The following is a 19,491-nucleotide window of genomic DNA, read 5'->3' as shown; positions in this document are numbered from 1 at the left end:
TAAAATTCATAAATGGTTGTTTGCCAACAGGAACCGCATCCTCCAGTACCCAGCACTCGTCAATTGCACCTCCATTGACTGGTTCTGTGAGTGGCCCAGAGATGCTCTGCTGGAGGTAGCTGAGAGGTACTTGGATGGACTGGAGCTGGGCTCCTTGGAGGGGGTGAGGCATGCACGCACATGCATAAACACACATTTTTGTCACTTCACACTGGTGTCCAACACTGTGATGCAGTCTCACACGTGGGAAAAATAGAGGGGAATGGATGGCTGTTTGGAATGAAGGCAGACACCTGAACATTACTGAAGAGTGACAGAGAGCTTTATTTTCCAGTTTTTCACATTAAAGTCTTAATTTTTGTGCCCACTAAACATTGTCCACCCCAAATTGAATTTACAGTACAAGCTTCGAAACCAGACCTCATTCACACTGGGTTTTCTAATCCTTTTCTAGAGGATTGATTTAACTTGATACCCCTTCAGTATCATTTAAAATGTGAATTTAAACAGCTGGTTCCATATTATTAGTATTTCCAAGTCTTTCCAAAATGTTTGATAGTACTCTTGAAACTGAGAAAGTTACAAGTTTAGAAAATTAAAATCTATACTTTTTACCATGAACTGCACTGGACTTTGCAGTATATCAATCACTCCATCAATGAAATAATTTGACTCTGGAAGTTCTATGGTTTGATTTTTGTTTGAAGATCAACATTTTTACATATGCTGCATCATGTTGTAGATCCAGACGAAGGTTGCCAGTGTTTTTGTGACCACACACCAGTCGGTTGCACAGGTCTCCCAAAGGATGAAGTTGGAGCTGAAGAGACATAATTATGTGACACCCACCAATTACCTGGAGCTGGTGTCTGGATACAAGAAGTAGGCACCATATAACGTTCTCCTTCAATTATGCTTGCTTCTGTTTTTCTTCTCTTTTCACACCATCTTCAAACACTTGAGATGTGTCTTGAGGGCCACATGTAGAAGGTTAACAAAGACCCACTAAGCTGTGTCCTGAGTCACACTTAACATATGCATGTGTGCATCTATAATAGTCTAATTTTCTATTCAATTCACTAAACACCTGCCTCTGTTACCATCACTATGTCACTCTTCTTATTGTGTGTGTCCATCCAGGCTGTTGGCAGAGAAACACCGTGAATTGGGGGAGCAGGTGAGCAAGCTGCGTAACGGCCTTTTCAAGATCAGTGACACACGGGAGAAGGTGGAGGCCATGTCTGTAGAGCTAGAGGAGGCCAAGAAGCAGGTGGCCGAGTTCCAGAAACAGTGTGACGAGTACCTGTCCGTCATCGTACAGCAGAAGATAGAGGCTGACAAGCAGCAGAAGGTAAGCACCATGTTTACATGCACACAAAGTATTGATTTCATCAAGGCATTTACATGATTCACATCCATCTGACTTACCCAATAATCCTATTGGGTTAGATAGATTACATAAGTGGTTAATGTTTGGAAGGGTGTGTGGTAGTTGATTAATAGGAAGGAGGCATATAATAGTCAATGACACTTTGGTGTATGTTTGTGTGTGTTTGTCTTAAGGCGGTCAGTGCTAACAGTGACAAAATTGGGGCAGAAGAGTTACAGTGTAAAGCCATGGCTGAAAATGCACAGAGAGACCTGGACGAGGCCCTGCCTGCCCTGGAAGAGGCCATGAAGGTAGATCTCTGTCCTGTTGACTGTTTGAATCCTGCCAGTCCCTCTTTGTGTTGGTCATTTTGTCTTTACTCTATGTTCTCTCTTTCTTCATTATTATGTCTGGTTGAATTATTTCCTTGATGTTTGATGAGTAATGATCCTTGACAGTATATTTGACCACTCTACTTCTCTTCTGCACTGATGTGAGCACCTTGTCATTTGAATGTGTGCTTTCTGTCTGTCTAAATTTGAATTAAACATGACTACACATTCTCACACAATCTCTATTCCCTCCTCTTTTTGCACATAGGCTCTGGAGTCTCTGAATAAGAAGGACATGACAGAGATCAAGTCGTATGGCCGCCCCCCAACTCTGGTGGAGACAGTGATGCAGGCTGTCATGACCCTTCAGGGCAAAGAGCCTACCTGGGCAGAGGCCAAGAGACAGCTGGGTGAGAGACTGCAGCAGGGCAGAGTTCTTTTTGTTGGGAAAACAAAGGTGCAAAACAGGACAGCACTTCTTTCCCTTTGAAAATGATGATTAGGAAATGTATCAGAATCAGAAATACTTCATTGATCCCCGGGTGGAAATTGTACAAACTGAGAGCCAAACTGTATATAAGAGGAATTGAAAAAAGTATGATTATCATGGTTTTCTGACTTATATGACCTTGAAATGTTTCTGGCAGGTGAGTCCAACTTCATCAAAACATTAGTTCACTTTGATAAGGACAATATATCGGACCGAGTGTTGAAGAAGATCGGCCAGTACTGCAGACAGGTAGACTTCCAGCCAGAGATCATCGGCAAAGTGTCACTGGCTGCCAAGTCCCTCTGCATGTGGGTCAGAGCCATGGAGGTAAGAGGGTGTCACACTCTCACACATGCTTACAGATATGAATAGTAGTTAGTCATTAATTATTGTTTGAATAGTTGCATGCAGACTACGGTACTCATTTTGGCACAGTGTACACACACACGACAGTGTTCACCAAAAAATGAGCACAGCAAAAGAGCAATCACAAAACAATAAGACTTCTATTTGTTAAGTCATTATATTAACAGGAAAATATGACACAAAATTAAATCCATGGATGTGTACTCTGTTCCTCCAGGTTTATGGGCGTATCTACAGGGTGGTGGAGCCGAAGCGGGCCCAACTGAACACTGCCATGGCCCAGCTAGCAGAGAAACAGGCTGCACTGGCTGAGGCCCAGAACAAACTACAAGAGGTACAGACCCCAGAGCATCTAGCAGCCTGCCTGATCAATATGACAAGATCAATATGATAATTTAATATAATTGCTGTGCCTGTGTGTGAGCAGGTTGGGGAGAAGCTAGACCAGCTGAAAAAGCAGCATGGTGAGAAGCTGGCCACAAAGGAGAGTTTGAGGAAGAAATCAGATGAGATGGAGGTGAAACTGGACCGAGCTGACAAACTGGTGACTGGACTTGCTGGAGAAAGGGTCCGCTGGGAGGAGAGAGTTGCTGTAGGCCAAACACATGCACACACACACAGATACACAACAAAAATAATAACCCCTGTCCTACTCAGGCCTGAAAATTGGTCCTTTGAAGTCACCATCTTTCTGGGGGTTTGTTTGGGGTAATTTAGAAACAAAAAGATCGTACAATTCATAACTCACACACACGTACCTATGTAATCTGGGTGTGTGCTTCAGGGTCTTGAAGAAAACATGGGATACCTGGTAGGAGACTGTTTGTTAGCAGCGTCTTTCCTGTCCTACATGGGACCTTTCCTTTCCAACTATAGAGACGAGCTGCTTGCCATCTGGATGAAGGAGGTGAGACACACACACACACCCCTCATAAAGCAAGTCGTGAAGGAGAAGTGTCCTCTTAAAATGTTAAACTGAAATTGAAGTGTACAATTTTATGGTTGTGTTTTACCCCACTCTTTTTTTCTCTTTCTTTCCCTGGTGCGCCCCCCCCCCCCCCCCCCCCCCCCCCAGGTACGGGACTTGGAGATCCCATGCACACCAGGGTTCAGTTTTGCAGTTTTTCTGTCCAAACCTACAGCAGTGAGGGACTGGAACATTCAGGGCCTTCCCTCTGATGCATTCTCTACTGAGAATGGAGTTATCGTCACCCGTGGCAACCGGTAGACACAATTTGTTATTCAAGATTTTATTAACTAAGATGAACTGTCGCCCAGTAAATACTATTGGTTTGTTTTTGTTCACACATGTGTTTCAAACTGTAAATACAAGTTGACTTCTTTCAAGATGGCCGCTGATGGTGGACCCTCAAGGCCAAGCTCTGAAGTGGATCAAGAATATGGAGATGAAGAGAGTAAGTCTTGACTAAGTCTTGGCCAATCTTGTTCTGTTTCTTATTCATTCTTATTGTGTCTTTACTGTTGGAGAGTTAAATGTCTGGAACAATCATGGGTATTTGAGTGCCACTGATGATAAATGGCAGATTTCTGTACACTGAGTAGTAAATACAGAGCAACACAGGTAGCGTTTACTATGTGCATGTGGTAAGTTGCTACCTCAACTTAAAATATAGCAAAGAGATAAAGTACATCACAAACACACCAGGTTACTGGTTCTAAGAAGCAGGTTTATCCAGAGTTATCTTGAAATGTTTGGTGTGTAAAACCCTGAAAACCCTCTGGAAAGACTTGATTTGGGTTGTACTCAGCAATGTTATGCAGATGGTGCTGTAAATGTATTTCATAATTGGGAGGAAACATTTCTTTGTTGTCCCAAAGGACATCATACAATTTAACATCATACTAACTTCTGCTTTTCTGCCTGAAGTCATGTTCACATTACAGCAGAAAAACAAAGGTCTTGCACTGCATGTTCATGGACGCAATATTTCCCATTCCAGAACTCCTGATGGCGCTGTACTCAATGGCGCCACCTGAGCTACAATGCTAACATTGCTAGCAGTAGTTCGCTACATTTCAGACTCAAACAGTGTTTTTGTAACAAACCTGGTAGCTGCATCTACATGCTGATATTTCACCAAGTGAATATCTTTTTTGCCTGGTCTTAATATGACGGCAGTTCTGGACATTCAGAAACACAAGTGATTAGATTTTCATCCACATTTCAGTTCAAGCAGGGGTGAACAGCGATTGGCTGTTTTTCCATGATAATGTGACTATACCTTTGCACCTCCCATGATCATATATACTGTTTTCCCTAAACTACTGTGACTGAACGTCAGACTTCACCTCTCCTCTCTGTCCTTTGCTTTTTCTGACCAGTTCCTTATTACTGACTTTGTACAATATAAGTTGAACTTCAGATGACATTTTGAACATCATTAGCGATGTGTGTGATTGTTTATGGTATTGTTTGTATGTACCTGTGTGTGATAGGCTGTGTTTTGCTGTGTGTCTTATCTCTGTTCTGTTTCTCCAGCTGTACTCAGGTCTCTCCCGCAAAAGAGATCTTGATCTCAATGAGACTACTGATTAAATAAAGGCGATATATAATCTTGATATATAAACCTGTGTGTGTGTGTGTGTCCACATGTGCAGGGTCTGAAAGTAATTGACTTCCAAATGCCAGACTACCTGCGGGTGCTGGAGAATGCCATCCAGTTTGGGAATCCTGTTTTGCTGCAGAATGTCCAGGAGGAGTTGGACCCCTCTCTCAACCCAATTCTTAACAAGTCCCTGACACGGATAGGTCAGACACACACACAAATTAAAATAACAACTGTTAAAGTAAATCTTCAGCTAAATATGAGGGGTGTCTGAATCCATTGTGTGTGTGGTTGTGCACTTGTGTGTGCTTTTTCCAGGTGGCAGGCTGCTGCTGAAGCTGGGTGACAAGGAGGTGGAGTACAGTCCAGAGTTTCGTTTCTACATCACCACCAAGCTGTCTAACCCCCATTACACACCAGAGATTTCTACAAAGACCACCATAGTCAACTTTGCCGTCAAGGAGCAGGTCGGAGTGTGTGTGTGTGTGTGTGTGTGTGTGTGTGTGTGTGTGAATAAATGTGTGTCCTCTGCATGTTTTGACTCTACTTCTCTTTGTGAGTTCATATCCTCATTTTTGTCCTATGAGCCGCTGTCTTAAATTGTTTGTGTATGGGATTGTTTGTTATGTGTGCGCATGTATGTATGTGCAGGGTCTGGAAGCCCAACTACTGGGAACTGTGGTGCGTAAGGAGCGTCCAGAGCTGGAAGAACAGAAGGACTCTTTGGTGATCAGCATTGCCTCTGGCAAGAGAAGCCTGCAGGAGCTGGAGGATGAGATCCTCAGGTTGTTTAGCTGTTTCAGACATTGTGACCTTTCCCTTTTTTCACACATATTGTCTTCACACAGTGGACAAATTGCAATTAAGGTGAAAGATCCAATCTTTTCTTAATTTTAGTAGTATAGAATTAATACTGTTACTGCTATAAGAGTAACGGTAGTAGCGTTGGTTGTCGTCCTGGTACTGGTAAGCACATTACAAGTAGCAGTAGTGATAGCAGCAAGACCCACCTCGCAAAGAACCAGTGGTTAAATGTATTGACGATTTATTAAAGGCCCAAAAGAATAGATATTTAAGAATAGTGTGGCAGTGTTTTTTGGATTTATGTATATAGGCTTTTTTATCTTGTATATGCATGTGTGTCTACCCTTCCAGGCTGCTGAATGAGGCGACCGGCTCACTGCTGGATGATGTGCAGCTGGTAAACACCCTGCAGACATCCAAAGTGACAGCCACTGAGGTCTCAGAGCAGCTGGAGAGCAGCGAACAGACCGAGATTAAGATCGACTCTGCTAGAGAGGTCAGGTGTATGGATGAAGGGATTGGGGATTTGGGTCTTATGATAAATTGAATACCTTTAGGGTTTTGGACCATTGATAAAACAATGTAAGCAGTTATAAGCCATCACTGGGGTTTCTGGAAAGTTGTGAAGGGCATTTGTTTGTGCATTAGACTACATATTTAATGAGTAATTGATAATGAAAATGGTTAATTTGCAGTTACAGTGCATACAGTATATGTATTTAATTTAAGGTGCTCTCTCTTAACAGGCCTACCGCCCATGTGCCCAACGAGCCTCCATTCTCTTCTTCATTCTAAACAACATGGGCCGAATTGACCCAATGTACCAGTTTTCACTGGATGCCTACATTAACCTGTTCAACCTCAGCATAGAAAAGAGCAAACGCAGCCACAAGCTGGAGGAAAGGATCACCAACCTCAATGACTACCACACATACGCAGTATACAAGTAAGCAAGGATGAATCAAGAGAGGCCCTTTTCATGAATCATGTTCTGTTTGTATGCAAGTATTCGTATGTTTTGTATGGACAGAGAAAGACCATGGGCTTTTTTTTTATGTACAAAGAAGCTGTATAAAATGGTAAATGGATGGACTGCATTTATATAGCGCTTTTCTACCTCAACAGACAAAGCGCTTTACAATTTGCCTCTCATTCACCCATTCACACACACACACATTGACACACTGATGGCACCAGAGTTGCCATGCAAGACGCTGGCCTGCCCATTGGGAGTAACTTGGGAGTTCAATGTCTTGCTCAAGGACACTTTGATGTGGACAGGAGGAGCCAGGGATCGAACCGCCAGCCTTGCATATAGTTGATAACCCAATTTACTTCCTGAGCCAGCTGCTGGAGCCTTTTTATGATGTACAAAGAAGATATGATCTGATATGATCAGAAACATGCACTAACTGTGGGGTTACGCTCAATAACTCAGTGTCTTATCCTCTGCAGGTACACGTGTCGTGGTCTGTTTGAGGTCCACAAGCTGCTCTTCAGCTTCCAGATGTGTGCCAAAATCCTGGAGGTGGCTGGCAAACTCAACATGGATGAGTACAGCTTCTTCCTCCGAGGAGGACTCGTAAGAAACACCTTATTTGATTTAAGATAATCCAACAGGTCAAAGCTTTTATTTTCAAAGGCTTGGAACAAGGACACGTCCAAGAGCCATTAGGAAATACATTTTTCATTTTTTTTACTACCTTTCTTTGCCAGTTAATTTCTTAATATCTCAGAGACATGCCTGATACTGTATGATTCATGTGTTTATGGGTTGTTTGGCCCATTTATTGATACACTGATGGAGGGATAGTTTGTCTACTGATTTATTGATGGGTGTGTTTGTAGGTACTTGATAAAGAGGATCAGATGGACAACCCCTGTACCAGTTGGCTGGCAGACTCCAGCTGGGACAACATCACAGAGCTGGATAAGCTGCCCAACTTCCATGGGATCATGGCCTCATTTGAGCAGTCTCCCAGAGAGTGGAACCTTTGGTTCACCAGCACTGAACCAGAGAATGCCACACTACCAGGTCTGTATGTGTTATGGGACTTTGCTTCCCACGAGGAACAATGATGTTGAAGCGTCTGGATGGGTGTATTGGTGTGTGAGAAAGGCAGCTTGTTTATGCCGCTGTGCATTGACGTGTTTCAAGCTTTTACTTGTATGACACTGTGACAATAGAGAACCTTGAGATGCTTTCTGTAATTGATTTGTGTGTGTGTGTATACAGTATATAATGTGATGATGAATATGTGGCCTCTCTGCTATTTATGACAAATGAGACAAATCTATTAATGGTTGGTTCACTAAGGAGATAGAAGAGAGCAAGAGGGTGTGTGGGTTTGCATGTGTGTGTATTTATGTGTGTCTTCTGTTGCTTTATTTCAGTTTGGCTCAGTATGAATATGATAAGAGGAGGATTTTGCTACAGCCCCTGTTCAGGGCTTTTTTACTCAACTCTCTTAATACTCCGCATCATGTTAATCACACATCTCCCCTTCTCATTTCCAAACTGCCCCCCTTCACCCCTGAATTCCCTGGTTTTACCCTTCCTCTCTGTTATCCCTTCTAGGTGATTGGGAGAATAACTGCAATGAGCTCCAGAAGATGCTGATAGTACGCTCCCTGCGTCAGGACCGTGTCTCCTTGTGTGTCACCTCCTTTATTGTTAGCAACCTCGGCTCTCGCTTTGTGGAGCCGCCTGTTCTCGACATGAAGGCTGTGAGTGTCAGCTGTTTAGTCCATGTTGCTTCTTCTGTCTTGAGTATTAGTTTTGAAGCTTTGAATTTGAATGAAATAAGTGTTCCATACGTATCATTTGTGTAATTCTATTTGATTGTAGCTCACTTTCACAAAGCCCACCACAGTGTTTCGATTAGGTGTCCAGTGAGTTACACTGTGTTGGCTCATCCATTCTCACTTTCTCTGTCCTCTCCTCAGGTTGTGGAGGAATCCACCTGCAGGACTCCTCTCATCTTTGTTCTGTCTCCTGGGGTGGACCCCACAGGAGCCCTGCTGCAGCTGGCTGAGGCCTCTGGCATGAGCAAGCACTTCCATGCTCTCTCTCTGGGCCAAGGACAGGCCCCCATTGCCAAGAGCATGATAGAGGAGGGCGTCAAGAACGGTACAACACCAACTGCTCTTTTTTCTTTTTGCTCTTCTGTCTCTGAATCATTCTGTTTCTTAGCAGTGGTATTTTTTCTCCCACGACTGATTCTTCTAGTTTCTAAAGTGACTTGTGCTTGTCAAAGTACTTGAATTATGCATTTTCTTCCTCCTATGGTCACCACAAGATTACCCAAACACACAAAAACAACTCAACATGACGTAACAAATCTAAACAAGTTATCAGCTTATCTCAAGCCCTCTTTTTCTCTGCCCAGGGCACTGGGTGTTCCTTGCCAACTGTCACCTCTCTCTCTCATGGATGCCTGATCTGGACAAGCTGGTGGAGCAGCTACAGGTGCAGAAGCCCCAATCAAACTTCAGACTCTGGCTCAGCTCTTCACCACACCCCGAATTTCCCATTACCATCCTGCAGGCGGGCATCAAGATGACCACTGAACCACCAAAAGTGCGTGTGCTTTCACACATTTTCTTTGTATATTGAGTTTTATTTTATTTTATTTTACATCCTACATGTAACACCCTCCATAGTGTTAACACTGTCCCCTGTTGTCCTCAGGGTGTGAAAGCCAACATGAAGCGTCTGTACCAGCTGGTGACGGAGGCTCAGTTCAACCGCTGCTCAAGGCCCGTGTTCTACAGGAAGCTGCTCTTCTCCCTCTGCTTTTTTCACAGCATCCTGTTGGAAAGGAAGAAGTTTTTACAGCTGGGCTGGAATATTGTCTATGGCTTCAACGATGCTGACTTTGAGGTCAGGGCCTCATCTGATCCTGAATGAAACAGTTACAGCTGATGAAAAGAACAGAGCAAAAACAGAAAGATGACTCTCTTGTACAGCGCAGTGAAGATGTTGGTGGTGACATTTCGTGGATGGTGCAGTGAAGATAGATGGCCATGATGTGGTTGTGGTTATGATGGAAATTATTGATTGACTGGAATGTATGCTGTGTTAAGGTCGATGTTTTCTTCGTCAGTAATCTGCTCTAAGTTACAAATATAGACTTAACTCGATCAGAAAGGCCCTTTTATACCCTGTCAGAGTGGGGGCCAGTTAGACTGATGAATAATGACAATCTAGTTCAAATGCATGAAACTGTATCCGACTTGTTGCATTTGTTAACATTTCTACCTCTCCAGTCTCCAGTCAAGTATTTTTACTGTCTACTTTCTGCAGTAGATATTTTGTACTTGCCCTTGGTGCGCTGTCTGGCCTTTCAAAGTCAGTCTGTTAAGATTATGGTCTTGATGCCCCCCTAGGTGAGTGAGAGTCTGCTGAGTCTGTACCTGGATGAGTATGAGGAGATTCCCTGGGATGCACTGAAGTACCTCATTGCTGGGGTCAACTATGGAGGTCATGTCACAGACGACTGGGACAGACGTCTTCTAACCTCATATATAAATGACTACTTCTGTGACGCTGCCATAAACCAGCCCTTCTTCAAGTGAGACACTGTAACACACACACACACATTTACTCTGCCACATCTTTGTGTACTAGTACTAAATAAGCTATATAAATTCAAGCGCATGCTGCAAATTATTTATTAAGTTTCATTAAATAAAAGTATGTATTGTAGATGTACACATGATGGCGAATGATGACGTTTTCGTGTTTTAGTCTTCAAAAGCATACAGTCGATATGAAAAGACACTTTCCCTGGTGGAAGCAAATTGGCAGAGGCCACTTCAACTCCCTGCTAAAGATCCTCGCAGTTCGCAGAGACCCAGCACCACCAAGTGGACAATCAGATTATTACAATTGAAGAAATGCAGACACATTGTTGCACTTGAACACTGTGAAGGACCCTTAGTCCTCAGTTTTTGTTTTTGTTTGCTTTATTACTTGTGCTGTGTCCACTCCCTTCATTTCACATAACCAACCAACCACTCTCAAAGTATTTAAGCGGTGTTTGTGGTGAGGGACAGTAATTGTCCTGCGGTACACCACCACTTCCAGCAGCTGCTCCCAAATACAACATTCATTTAGATATTGTCAATACACTAACAGTATATTTTTGTCTTTTATATTGTAAGGGTTTTGTATTGAATTATTATTACATATTGCATCAAATTACATTAGATGAGATGAAAATAATCTCTACGGGGAAATTGGGTCATGGTTCATTGTACTAGCAGGAAATAAAATGATATATGCAGATAAAGTAAGTCTAGAACATGCAGATTTTTCATTTTCTATTGTGTTATTGCCAAAGTAACCAGTGTTTATAAATACCGATATATAGCACTGACTTTGTATTCTGTCATACCCCCTTTGTCTGTCAGGTTGTCCTCCTTAACCTCCTATTACATCCCCCGTGACGGTCCCCAGTCCTCATACAAGGAATATATCACAATGCTGCCGTCCACAGAGCACCCCGAGGTGTTTGGCCAGCACTCTAATGCCGACATTGCCAGCCAGATCGCTGAGACCAGGACGCTGTTTGACACCCTGCTCTCCCTGCAGCCCCAGGTCACCAGTCCCACTGCTGCGGGGGCCATGCCCAGTAGAGAAGATAAGGTGAGGGGGGAGCAAGGTGGGAGAAGAGGAGGGCAGAGATGACTAGTTGAGTGGAAGTACACAACAATATTATATACATATTGGAAGCATATGCAAAATAACTGTTGAAGATCAGCACTGCATGAAGAAAATATAACTAAATCATCTCCATAAAAATACAAATCATTATTAGATTATCAAAAAACTCACCAGTTTTTCAAGTATTTAACTGCCCAAGACGTATATTGTATACAATTGTAACAAGAATGGATATATTGTAATATCATGCTATGCAGCTCAGCCCCCATCTTCCTGCATGCTCTGATAGGCATACCAGTACACTTACCAGTATACACAAGTATATAGTTTAATATGTAACAATACGCCGATTGCTCTACAACTACAAAGTGGCTTGTTTTGTCACCAGTGTGCCTGACGCTGTTGTCCTTTTCGCTTCTGTCCGTTAAATTAGTCCTGACCTATGGCATTTGTGGTTATTTCCAACGTGTTCACCAATCTGTGATTCTGATACAGTAAGTTTTCTGGAAAATCAATGAAAAAAAATGTTTGTGGATAAAACAACCAGACTTGTTTTATTTCAAACATTGGCAACAACGGGCTAATACACCCTGAGGTATTGAAGCTATAGCTACATTGGTATAAACGGTATGACGAAAGCTCTGATGGTTGATGGTGTGTATCACCCAACCCTTTTCCGGATCATACCGTACATTTCTGCAACATAATTGCACTCAGCTGCGACTTGAAGTGAGCCACATGTTTTTCATGTTTAGGCGTGGATTCTTCAGAACTGAATCTTTTTTGTTTCTATTAGGAATTTGTCCTGACTTTGTCTTAAATTCAAAAAAAGATATATCCCTGAGCTTATAACCACTGCAGTTAAGCCAGAAATTATCATTGTGGTTGTTGTAATATGTGTGTGTTACGGAAAGGATCACTTAGCCTGAACTATTCTAAGTCCCCCACTTGTACGCAGCTCCATGATCTGTCTCTGCAGTTTCTTCACTGCAAATACTTGTGTGCAGTGCCTTTGTAAGTTAACCTGTCTCATCTGCTTTCGTACAACGTTCCATCTGTGCTTCCAGGTATTAGAGCTCTTGGCAGACATTCGTGGGAAGATCCCAGCATTGATTGACTACGAGGGCACCCGGTCCCTCCTCCAGGACAACCCTTCACCTCTTAATGTGGTCCTGCTGCAAGAGATCCAGAGATACAACGCTCTGCTAGACACCATCATGTATGAACTCTGTGTGTGTGTGTGTGTGTGTGTGTGTGTGTGTGTGTATGTGTGCGTGTTTCTTTGTCTCAGTTGGCTATGTGTGTCATAGGTATTGTACCTCAATGTGTATGTAATTTGAAACTAACAGTATAGGGCTGTGTTTGTCATATGCTATTAATTAGAAATGATGCAACTCTCAAGGAAAAGAGGGCTGAGTTGTTTCTTGCCCTGATGTGGTGGTCAGATTTGGGTGATTAAACCAATCACACAAGTGTATCTGATTGCAGTGATAAAAAATCAAAAGAAACCAGTCATTTTTGTTTGTTTGTACCGCTATGTCTGAGTGCATATAAACGCCTTCAGTAATAGGGGGTAAAAATGATGATTTGTTGCTGTAACTGTGTATGTTTGTGTGTTAGTTCGTCTCTGGTGGAGCTGGAGAAAGGGATCAAAGGCTTAGTGGTGATGTCATCCAGTTTGGAGGAGACCTTCCACTGCATCTATGACGCCCGTGTACCACCACTGTGGGAGAAGGTGCCAGACACACATAGCACCCACAATAACCCACACAATTTTCTCTAGTCTTCCTCCAAAACAAGTTGTTTTGAGGTTACAGGAAAAAAATATGCTTTACTGTCTCAATTTATTCTCTTCATTCTCTGCTGCTTGAGACGTAATTCTCAACTTCTTGTAATGTATAGATGATGCACATGCAGTACACATGCTGATGCAGTATGAGAGGTGAGACCTTGTGAAGTGAGACTGCACCTGCTTCCTTCCTTTTCTTCTTTCTATCTTACTTCAAGTGGGCAGACAGACTAAAGTGTTGCCAGGATCAATAATATTGAGACAGCTGCTCTTTGGAGAATTGAGTGGACTTGAATAACATAAGACAAAACGATTCATGCTCAGTGAGGATTCAAATTATAAAAAGAATGCTTTGAAAAAGGTAGCCAAGCATGAAAACAGCCAAGGTAAACAGTGAAACAAATATAGCCTTTATTGGTTTGGCTGTGCTGTACTGGATAATCAAGCATTGACCAAACATTTCGTTGTGAGGGTCACAGATAATGTTTCAATACAGACAGCGATGTTTATTTTTCCGTCACTTACAGATATGATGGTGTGCTGCAGATTGATCAGAGACCGTTCCGATTTTCACTTGGGACTCTTTGTGTATTGATCTCTGTGACTGTGATCTGATCAGCGCTAATCTATTCTGCTCCCTTCAGCCAGTCAAGCTGCTGCAGGCCTGTCTCTGTACTGACTCACTGATCTGTTATTAAAGGTGTATTTATTCATCACTCTGCCTGGCTGCACAGACACACACTTATTGTTCTCCTCTTTCCAACCGCAGACACACACACACACACACACACACACACACACACACACACACAGAGTGATGGGGCTCTGGCAGCATGCCAGCTGTAATTCTGTCCGAACTCTCCATTCTGGCTTCATTATCACTGGACCTCTCTTTACAGTGGGGAGAGAACACAGGGTGCTGTCAGACTGGGTCAAGGGGCTAGAAAAGATTCTGGCTACAAGTGTGTGTGCATGTATCTTTGTGTGTGTGTGTGTGTGTGTGTGTGTGTGTGTGTGTGTGTGTGTGTGTGTGTGTGAGTGTGTGTGTGAGTGTGTGTAGTGTATGAGTGAGTGGAATGTGTGTGTGTGTGTGTATCTATTTCCTTTTATAGGAGTATTGGACAGCTATTAGGGCTGCTGCCTCCAGCTGAGCTTCTCTATTCTAGTGACCACTTGCTCTGCTTCTCTTTTTGCGTACTTTGGTTTACTCACTCTCCACTTCATCTTCGACTGTATCTCATTCCTTTTTTATCTTCCATCTAGTGTTCCCTCCTTTCTGCTCTCTCCTCGTGCCTCATCTGGTCTAAGCAGCAACAACAGCCCCTCATAGACTCTCTGTCCTGCTCAGTTATCCCTCCATCCCTTCATCCCTCTCTTCTCCGCCCCTCCTTGGCATGGCAGCCTGTCATTAGTTCTGAGCTCACAGACTCATGGCTCTAATTTTTGGCCTGCCTGCCTCTCTGTCTCCGGCCATTTTGTATTTGGTTTCTTCACAGGGCTTCGCTCCTCAGTGTGTGTGTGTGTGTGTTTGTCTGTAGGGCCTGTATTGCATATGTGCATGTAAAGCATTTGAAAGAGATGTACATATCAGTTATGTGAATGTATAAAGGGTAATGACATGTCACTGATGCCATGATCATTCCCTCCTGGGTGGCAAACGGCAGTGACATGACCTGATCTGTTCTTTTAATTAGTGCATAGCGGCAACATTTTGCATTTTGAAGTCTGTTTTCATTTTTTAAAGGGAGCCTAGTGATATACAACAATTAAGATGTGATGAAAGCAAGTGACAAATAATCAAATAATAAGGATAAACTCAGTATTTGTCCAATTTGTTTTCATATTTCTAAAATGGTTCAACATAAACACTGAAATGACTCCACTCTGGGAATCTACATGACTTCCCCTACAAATGTTTGTGTGACGAGGGACCAGTATAGACCTACTGGACCAGTATAGACCTACTGGACCAGTATAGACCTACTGGCAGATTTATGGCAGCTATGATTTATGTTGTGATCACATTTATATTTTTGTACTCAAACAATAGAGAACTGTGGGGAACTGTGTGGGAATGTTTTGGGAATTATAGACTAAGTGGGTAATCAGTTACTTGAAAATGTAATCTGAATGTATGGATTAACTGATAATGAAAAGAATTGTTCATTGTTGTTTTACTTTTATGTAGATATGATTGGTACCACTAATTGTTACCTATAATCTTTCATCATGATTGTGATGGTAGATTATTTGTTATTCTTGTTAATCTTCTGTGGTTCTCTACAAATCATGTCAATGTCAAATCAACCAGAGGAAGTAAAAGTTGTCTTATTAGAAAGCAAGGTGAGAACATTTGACACAATTCTCCCTGCATCCCTATACGTGTGTTGATAAGACCTCTGTGCTGCTGCACTGTACTTAACTTTCTCCCATTATGAATAGCTGCCAACAGCTGGAAGCATGAAATGACTGTAGATTCGCCATGTCTCTCTCTCACTCTCTCTCTGCGTCACTCTCTGTCCACTAGGCGTACCCCTCACTGAAGCCCCTGGCAGCGTGGACCAGGGATCTTTGCCAGCGAGTCAATCAGTTTGCGAGCTGGGCAGAGACGGCCCAGCCCCCCAACTTGTTCTGGCTCTCCAGCTTCACCTTTCCCAACGGTTTCCTCACCGCTGTGCTGCAGTCCTCTGCTCGACAGCACAACGTGAGAGTTCACACAACCACATGCACATGCTTGAAAGGGTCTCATAAGCCAAACCCAGTTAACTATGTGATTCTCCAACTGAAGATCAAACAGCGAAAAATGAACAAAATCACAACTACAATATGTTTGCATCACAACAGCTGTTTCTGTTCTGTTTAAATTTCACAGCACACATAATACACACATAAATCACACCCTGGGAAACACACTGGTTTTCAGACATACACTGCAGCACCCCCCCCCCGTGCTGGTTTGGCAAACCCAACTTGCTGAACACTCTTTTCTCTTGAGTCCATTCATAAATCTCAGCCTCTCAGCACCTCACAGCCAACAACCACCGCACTTAATGTTGTACATTAAGAAACATATCTAACAGATATGCATTCATACCTGTCAGTTACACTGTTTATTTGGAAAAAACTGCAATAAATGTAAGTGTCCTTGTTTGACCTTTGGACCGGTAATAATAACAACAGTTGTGCTCTCGCAGATATCAGTGGACACGTTGTCTTGGGAGTTTATAGTGTCCACCGTAGACGACAGCAACCTTCTTTACCCGCCCAAGGTGACTCCCTATGCACACATTTCCATAAACTTGCCATTTTCTGAGCCATTAGCTTTCTGCTGTCATCACCACTTTCCATCTCATTTATCATTTCTACTCAAACATTGACTGTGTTTTGTTTTTAATGAAAAAAGTTATTTTCATTCCAAGCAAGGATGCAACTTTGCACCTCTCTCTTCCCATTCCTCAAATCTGCTCTTGCATTTACATTTTCTTTTTACAAAGCAAATAATAAAAGCTACAATTCAGATTTTGACATTGATGGAAAATGTTTTCATTTGTCAGATTGCTGCCACTCATTGTAACTCTTTATTTCTCACTCACTTCATCTTTTTTTACTCTCCTGTCTGTATCAACCTCTCTGTGCCTCCCTTCTCTCTCCATTTTACCTCTCTATGCTACTCCTAAACGAATGCACACTTCCAGCCCTTCCTGTCTTTTGTGCTGCTTCCCTCTCGCTTCTGACTCTATTTCCTTCTGTCCAAACTGATCTTTTTTTGCCTCTCTTCCTTCGTCTCTGACTTTCTCCTCCTTCCCTCCCTCTGTCTTCCTATGTCCTGTCTCTCCTCCCTCCTCTAACAACTCTTCTCCCCACCATCTTTTCCCCTTGGCAGTTTTTGCCCCCTTCCCTTACTCTCTCCCTCATGACCTACTGCGTCCCATTCTGTTCTCCTTTTTTATGCCACTTTTTTTCCTCTCCCCTTTCCTTCCTTCTACCTTCTCTCTTCCTCTTTGCCTCTTTGCCTCTTCCCTCTCTCCTCCCTCCTTCTTTTCCCCTGCAGACCTCCCCTTTCCCTTGTTTTCAGCCCTCCCTCATCTCTCCTTTCTCAGTTTCATTACCTAATTGGCATGGCTGTTTGTCATATACATGTTTTTTCAAAGCTGCATACAAATGCATGTCACCTCCAAACAAGTGTTTGTATGTCTCGCCTTACCCTTCCCTGATTACCCCTTCCATTTCTGCCAACCCCCCTTTCAGGATGGAGTGTTTGTCCGAGGTTTGTACCTGGAGGGGGCTGGTTGGGACAAGAAGAACTCCTGTCTGGTGGAAGCTGAACCCATGCAGATGGTCTGCCCCATCCCCACCATCCACTTCAAACCTGTGGAAAACCGCAAGAAGACGGCCAAGAGTGAGTTGTTTGGGACTTTTTGTCAGGGATTTCCTGACTCCAACCATCCCACAGACTGTCTTTCAGTCTTCCTCTCCTTGTTTTTACATTCTCCTCTTTTGTTTTATTTTATTTTGGATGATTCATCTTTGGTTTCTTGTTTTCTCTGTCTGTTTGTATGTAGTTTGTGATGTCGTGCTCCATGGTTTCACTGTCTCAACCCTGTGTCTCTGTGTGTCTCTGTGTGTGCGTGTGTGTGTGTGTGTGTGTGTGTGTGTGTGTGTGTGTAGGCATGTACCTGTGTCCGTGCTACTACTTCCCGGTGCGTTCGGGCGGGGCAGGCCGAGCGTCTTTTGTGGTCGGTGTGGAACTCAAATCCGGAGCTGTGACCCCAGACCACTGGATCAAGAGAGGGACTGCTCTCCTCATGAGCCTGGACAACTAAAGGCCTTAACACACACACACACACACACACACTCACACACTGATTCTGACACTTTGTTTCTACTGATATTTATTATTTATTTTTTAAGCTGTTTATTACTGTATATGCTGTTTATGGAATTTGATATTTGTGACCTTCATGTTTTAAAGGCCACAAGGCTACAATGGACGCCTTAAATTTCAACACTGTGTTACTTCTCAAATGTATTGCGTTCTATAAAGCCAGTTTTCACACCTGGGGCTTAACAATAAACCTACTGAATCATTCTTTGACACTTTGAAGTTGGTCTGACACAATTCTGGTAAGCTCCCTTTCTCTTCTCTTTCTTTTTTGCCTCCTTTCTTCGCTGTCAGCTGAGCGATTATTCACTCCTCTTCACAGACCTGCATCAGTCTTTCCATGCTGACCCCCTTTTACCCTGCTCAAACATAGACACTTACACACCCACACACACACAGACAGGGAATAGTCTCCTACTGAGAAGCGTTGTGTTTTACTGGAAACTTGCTTCTTTGCAACATCTGGATCGAGTGACTGTCTGGTCATGTAAGTGTCTGCTGTGCTCATTTAATTCCCTGGTAATCTGATGAGCTGTTATGCATTGTCATCTATTTTGTGTAACAGAATTGACAAAGCACTTGCATGAAGACAGTCCTGGGCTATAAAGAATATGTGCTAAATAACAGAATAGGAAATGAGTGCTTTAGTTTTGGAATACACTGAATTTCCAGTATTTTTATGAAACCCGTTAATATATCACTTCCTGGCTTTGTGCTCTTATTGGCAGTCCTGGAAATACAAATCAATTAAAATCTTTCTGAAGTAGTAGTAGTAGTAGTGTGAACAGTTACTGATAGTTTTACATCTTTAAACCAAAGAATAATATTTTGATTTTGTGAAAATTAGATTCATCCGTGGTTCGACACACTCACATACGCAAATACTTTGACACAGTAACGACACACACACACACATGCAGGCACACATGCAAACAATGCAGTTAATCAAGGTGGGGTAAAGGATATTTTTATGCTAATAGACGTTTCCCCCAAGCTGGAAAAGAGTGCGGAGGGAGGGAGCGACTGAAGGAGAAATGAAGCTATTCAAACAAATGAATTCTAATGAAGCTTTCGCAGGCGAGACGTTTGGAGTCGTCGGCTTCGTGAGAGAGAAGGCCCGGACTTCCCCGCTGGAAAGGACTCGGCCCAAACTCCTGAAAGGGAGGGAGAGAAAAACAAGAGAAGGACCCTGGAGAAAGTGAGCCGGGAGGAAGAATGGTCCAG

The 19,491-nt window shown here is 42.9% G+C and overlaps 1 protein-coding gene across 1 annotated transcript in view; it reads left to right on the top strand.

The window, feature by feature from the left end:
• dnah2 (dynein, axonemal, heavy chain 2) overlaps window positions 1-18,208 on the top strand; it is a 58,589-nt gene extending 40,381 nt beyond the window's left edge. Inside the window, exons 58-87 of the mRNA XM_070929888.1 lie at window positions 31-163; window positions 743-882; window positions 1,141-1,351; window positions 1,564-1,680; window positions 1,970-2,111; window positions 2,349-2,518; window positions 2,775-2,891; window positions 2,985-3,149; window positions 3,342-3,464; window positions 3,633-3,781; window positions 3,906-3,972; window positions 5,177-5,327; window positions 5,443-5,591; window positions 5,776-5,909; window positions 6,280-6,424; window positions 6,675-6,874; window positions 7,384-7,510; window positions 7,777-7,963; window positions 8,507-8,655; window positions 8,875-9,058; window positions 9,318-9,508; window positions 9,620-9,811; window positions 10,318-10,502; window positions 11,344-11,578; window positions 12,664-12,815; window positions 13,217-13,331; window positions 15,913-16,089; window positions 16,580-16,654; window positions 17,634-17,784; window positions 18,054-18,208. Coding sequence (XP_070785989.1) covers window positions 31-163; window positions 743-882; window positions 1,141-1,351; window positions 1,564-1,680; window positions 1,970-2,111; window positions 2,349-2,518; window positions 2,775-2,891; window positions 2,985-3,149; window positions 3,342-3,464; window positions 3,633-3,781; window positions 3,906-3,972; window positions 5,177-5,327; window positions 5,443-5,591; window positions 5,776-5,909; window positions 6,280-6,424; window positions 6,675-6,874; window positions 7,384-7,510; window positions 7,777-7,963; window positions 8,507-8,655; window positions 8,875-9,058; window positions 9,318-9,508; window positions 9,620-9,811; window positions 10,318-10,502; window positions 11,344-11,578; window positions 12,664-12,815; window positions 13,217-13,331; window positions 15,913-16,089; window positions 16,580-16,654; window positions 17,634-17,784; window positions 18,054-18,208 — 4,588 coding nt within the window. The remainder of the gene's footprint in view (window positions 1-30; window positions 164-742; window positions 883-1,140; window positions 1,352-1,563; window positions 1,681-1,969; window positions 2,112-2,348; window positions 2,519-2,774; window positions 2,892-2,984; window positions 3,150-3,341; window positions 3,465-3,632; window positions 3,782-3,905; window positions 3,973-5,176; window positions 5,328-5,442; window positions 5,592-5,775; window positions 5,910-6,279; window positions 6,425-6,674; window positions 6,875-7,383; window positions 7,511-7,776; window positions 7,964-8,506; window positions 8,656-8,874; window positions 9,059-9,317; window positions 9,509-9,619; window positions 9,812-10,317; window positions 10,503-11,343; window positions 11,579-12,663; window positions 12,816-13,216; window positions 13,332-15,912; window positions 16,090-16,579; window positions 16,655-17,633; window positions 17,785-18,053) is intronic.
• The last annotated feature ends 1,283 nt before the right edge of the window (window positions 18,209-19,491 follow it).

Source organism: Enoplosus armatus, chromosome 23, assembly GCF_043641665.1.
Source record: "Enoplosus armatus isolate fEnoArm2 chromosome 23, fEnoArm2.hap1, whole genome shotgun sequence".
Classification (NCBI taxonomy): Eukaryota; Metazoa; Chordata; class Actinopteri; order Centrarchiformes; family Enoplosidae; genus Enoplosus; species Enoplosus armatus.
The sequence above is the reverse complement of the archived record's forward strand: the minus strand, read 5'-3'. Positions and strand labels throughout refer to the sequence as shown.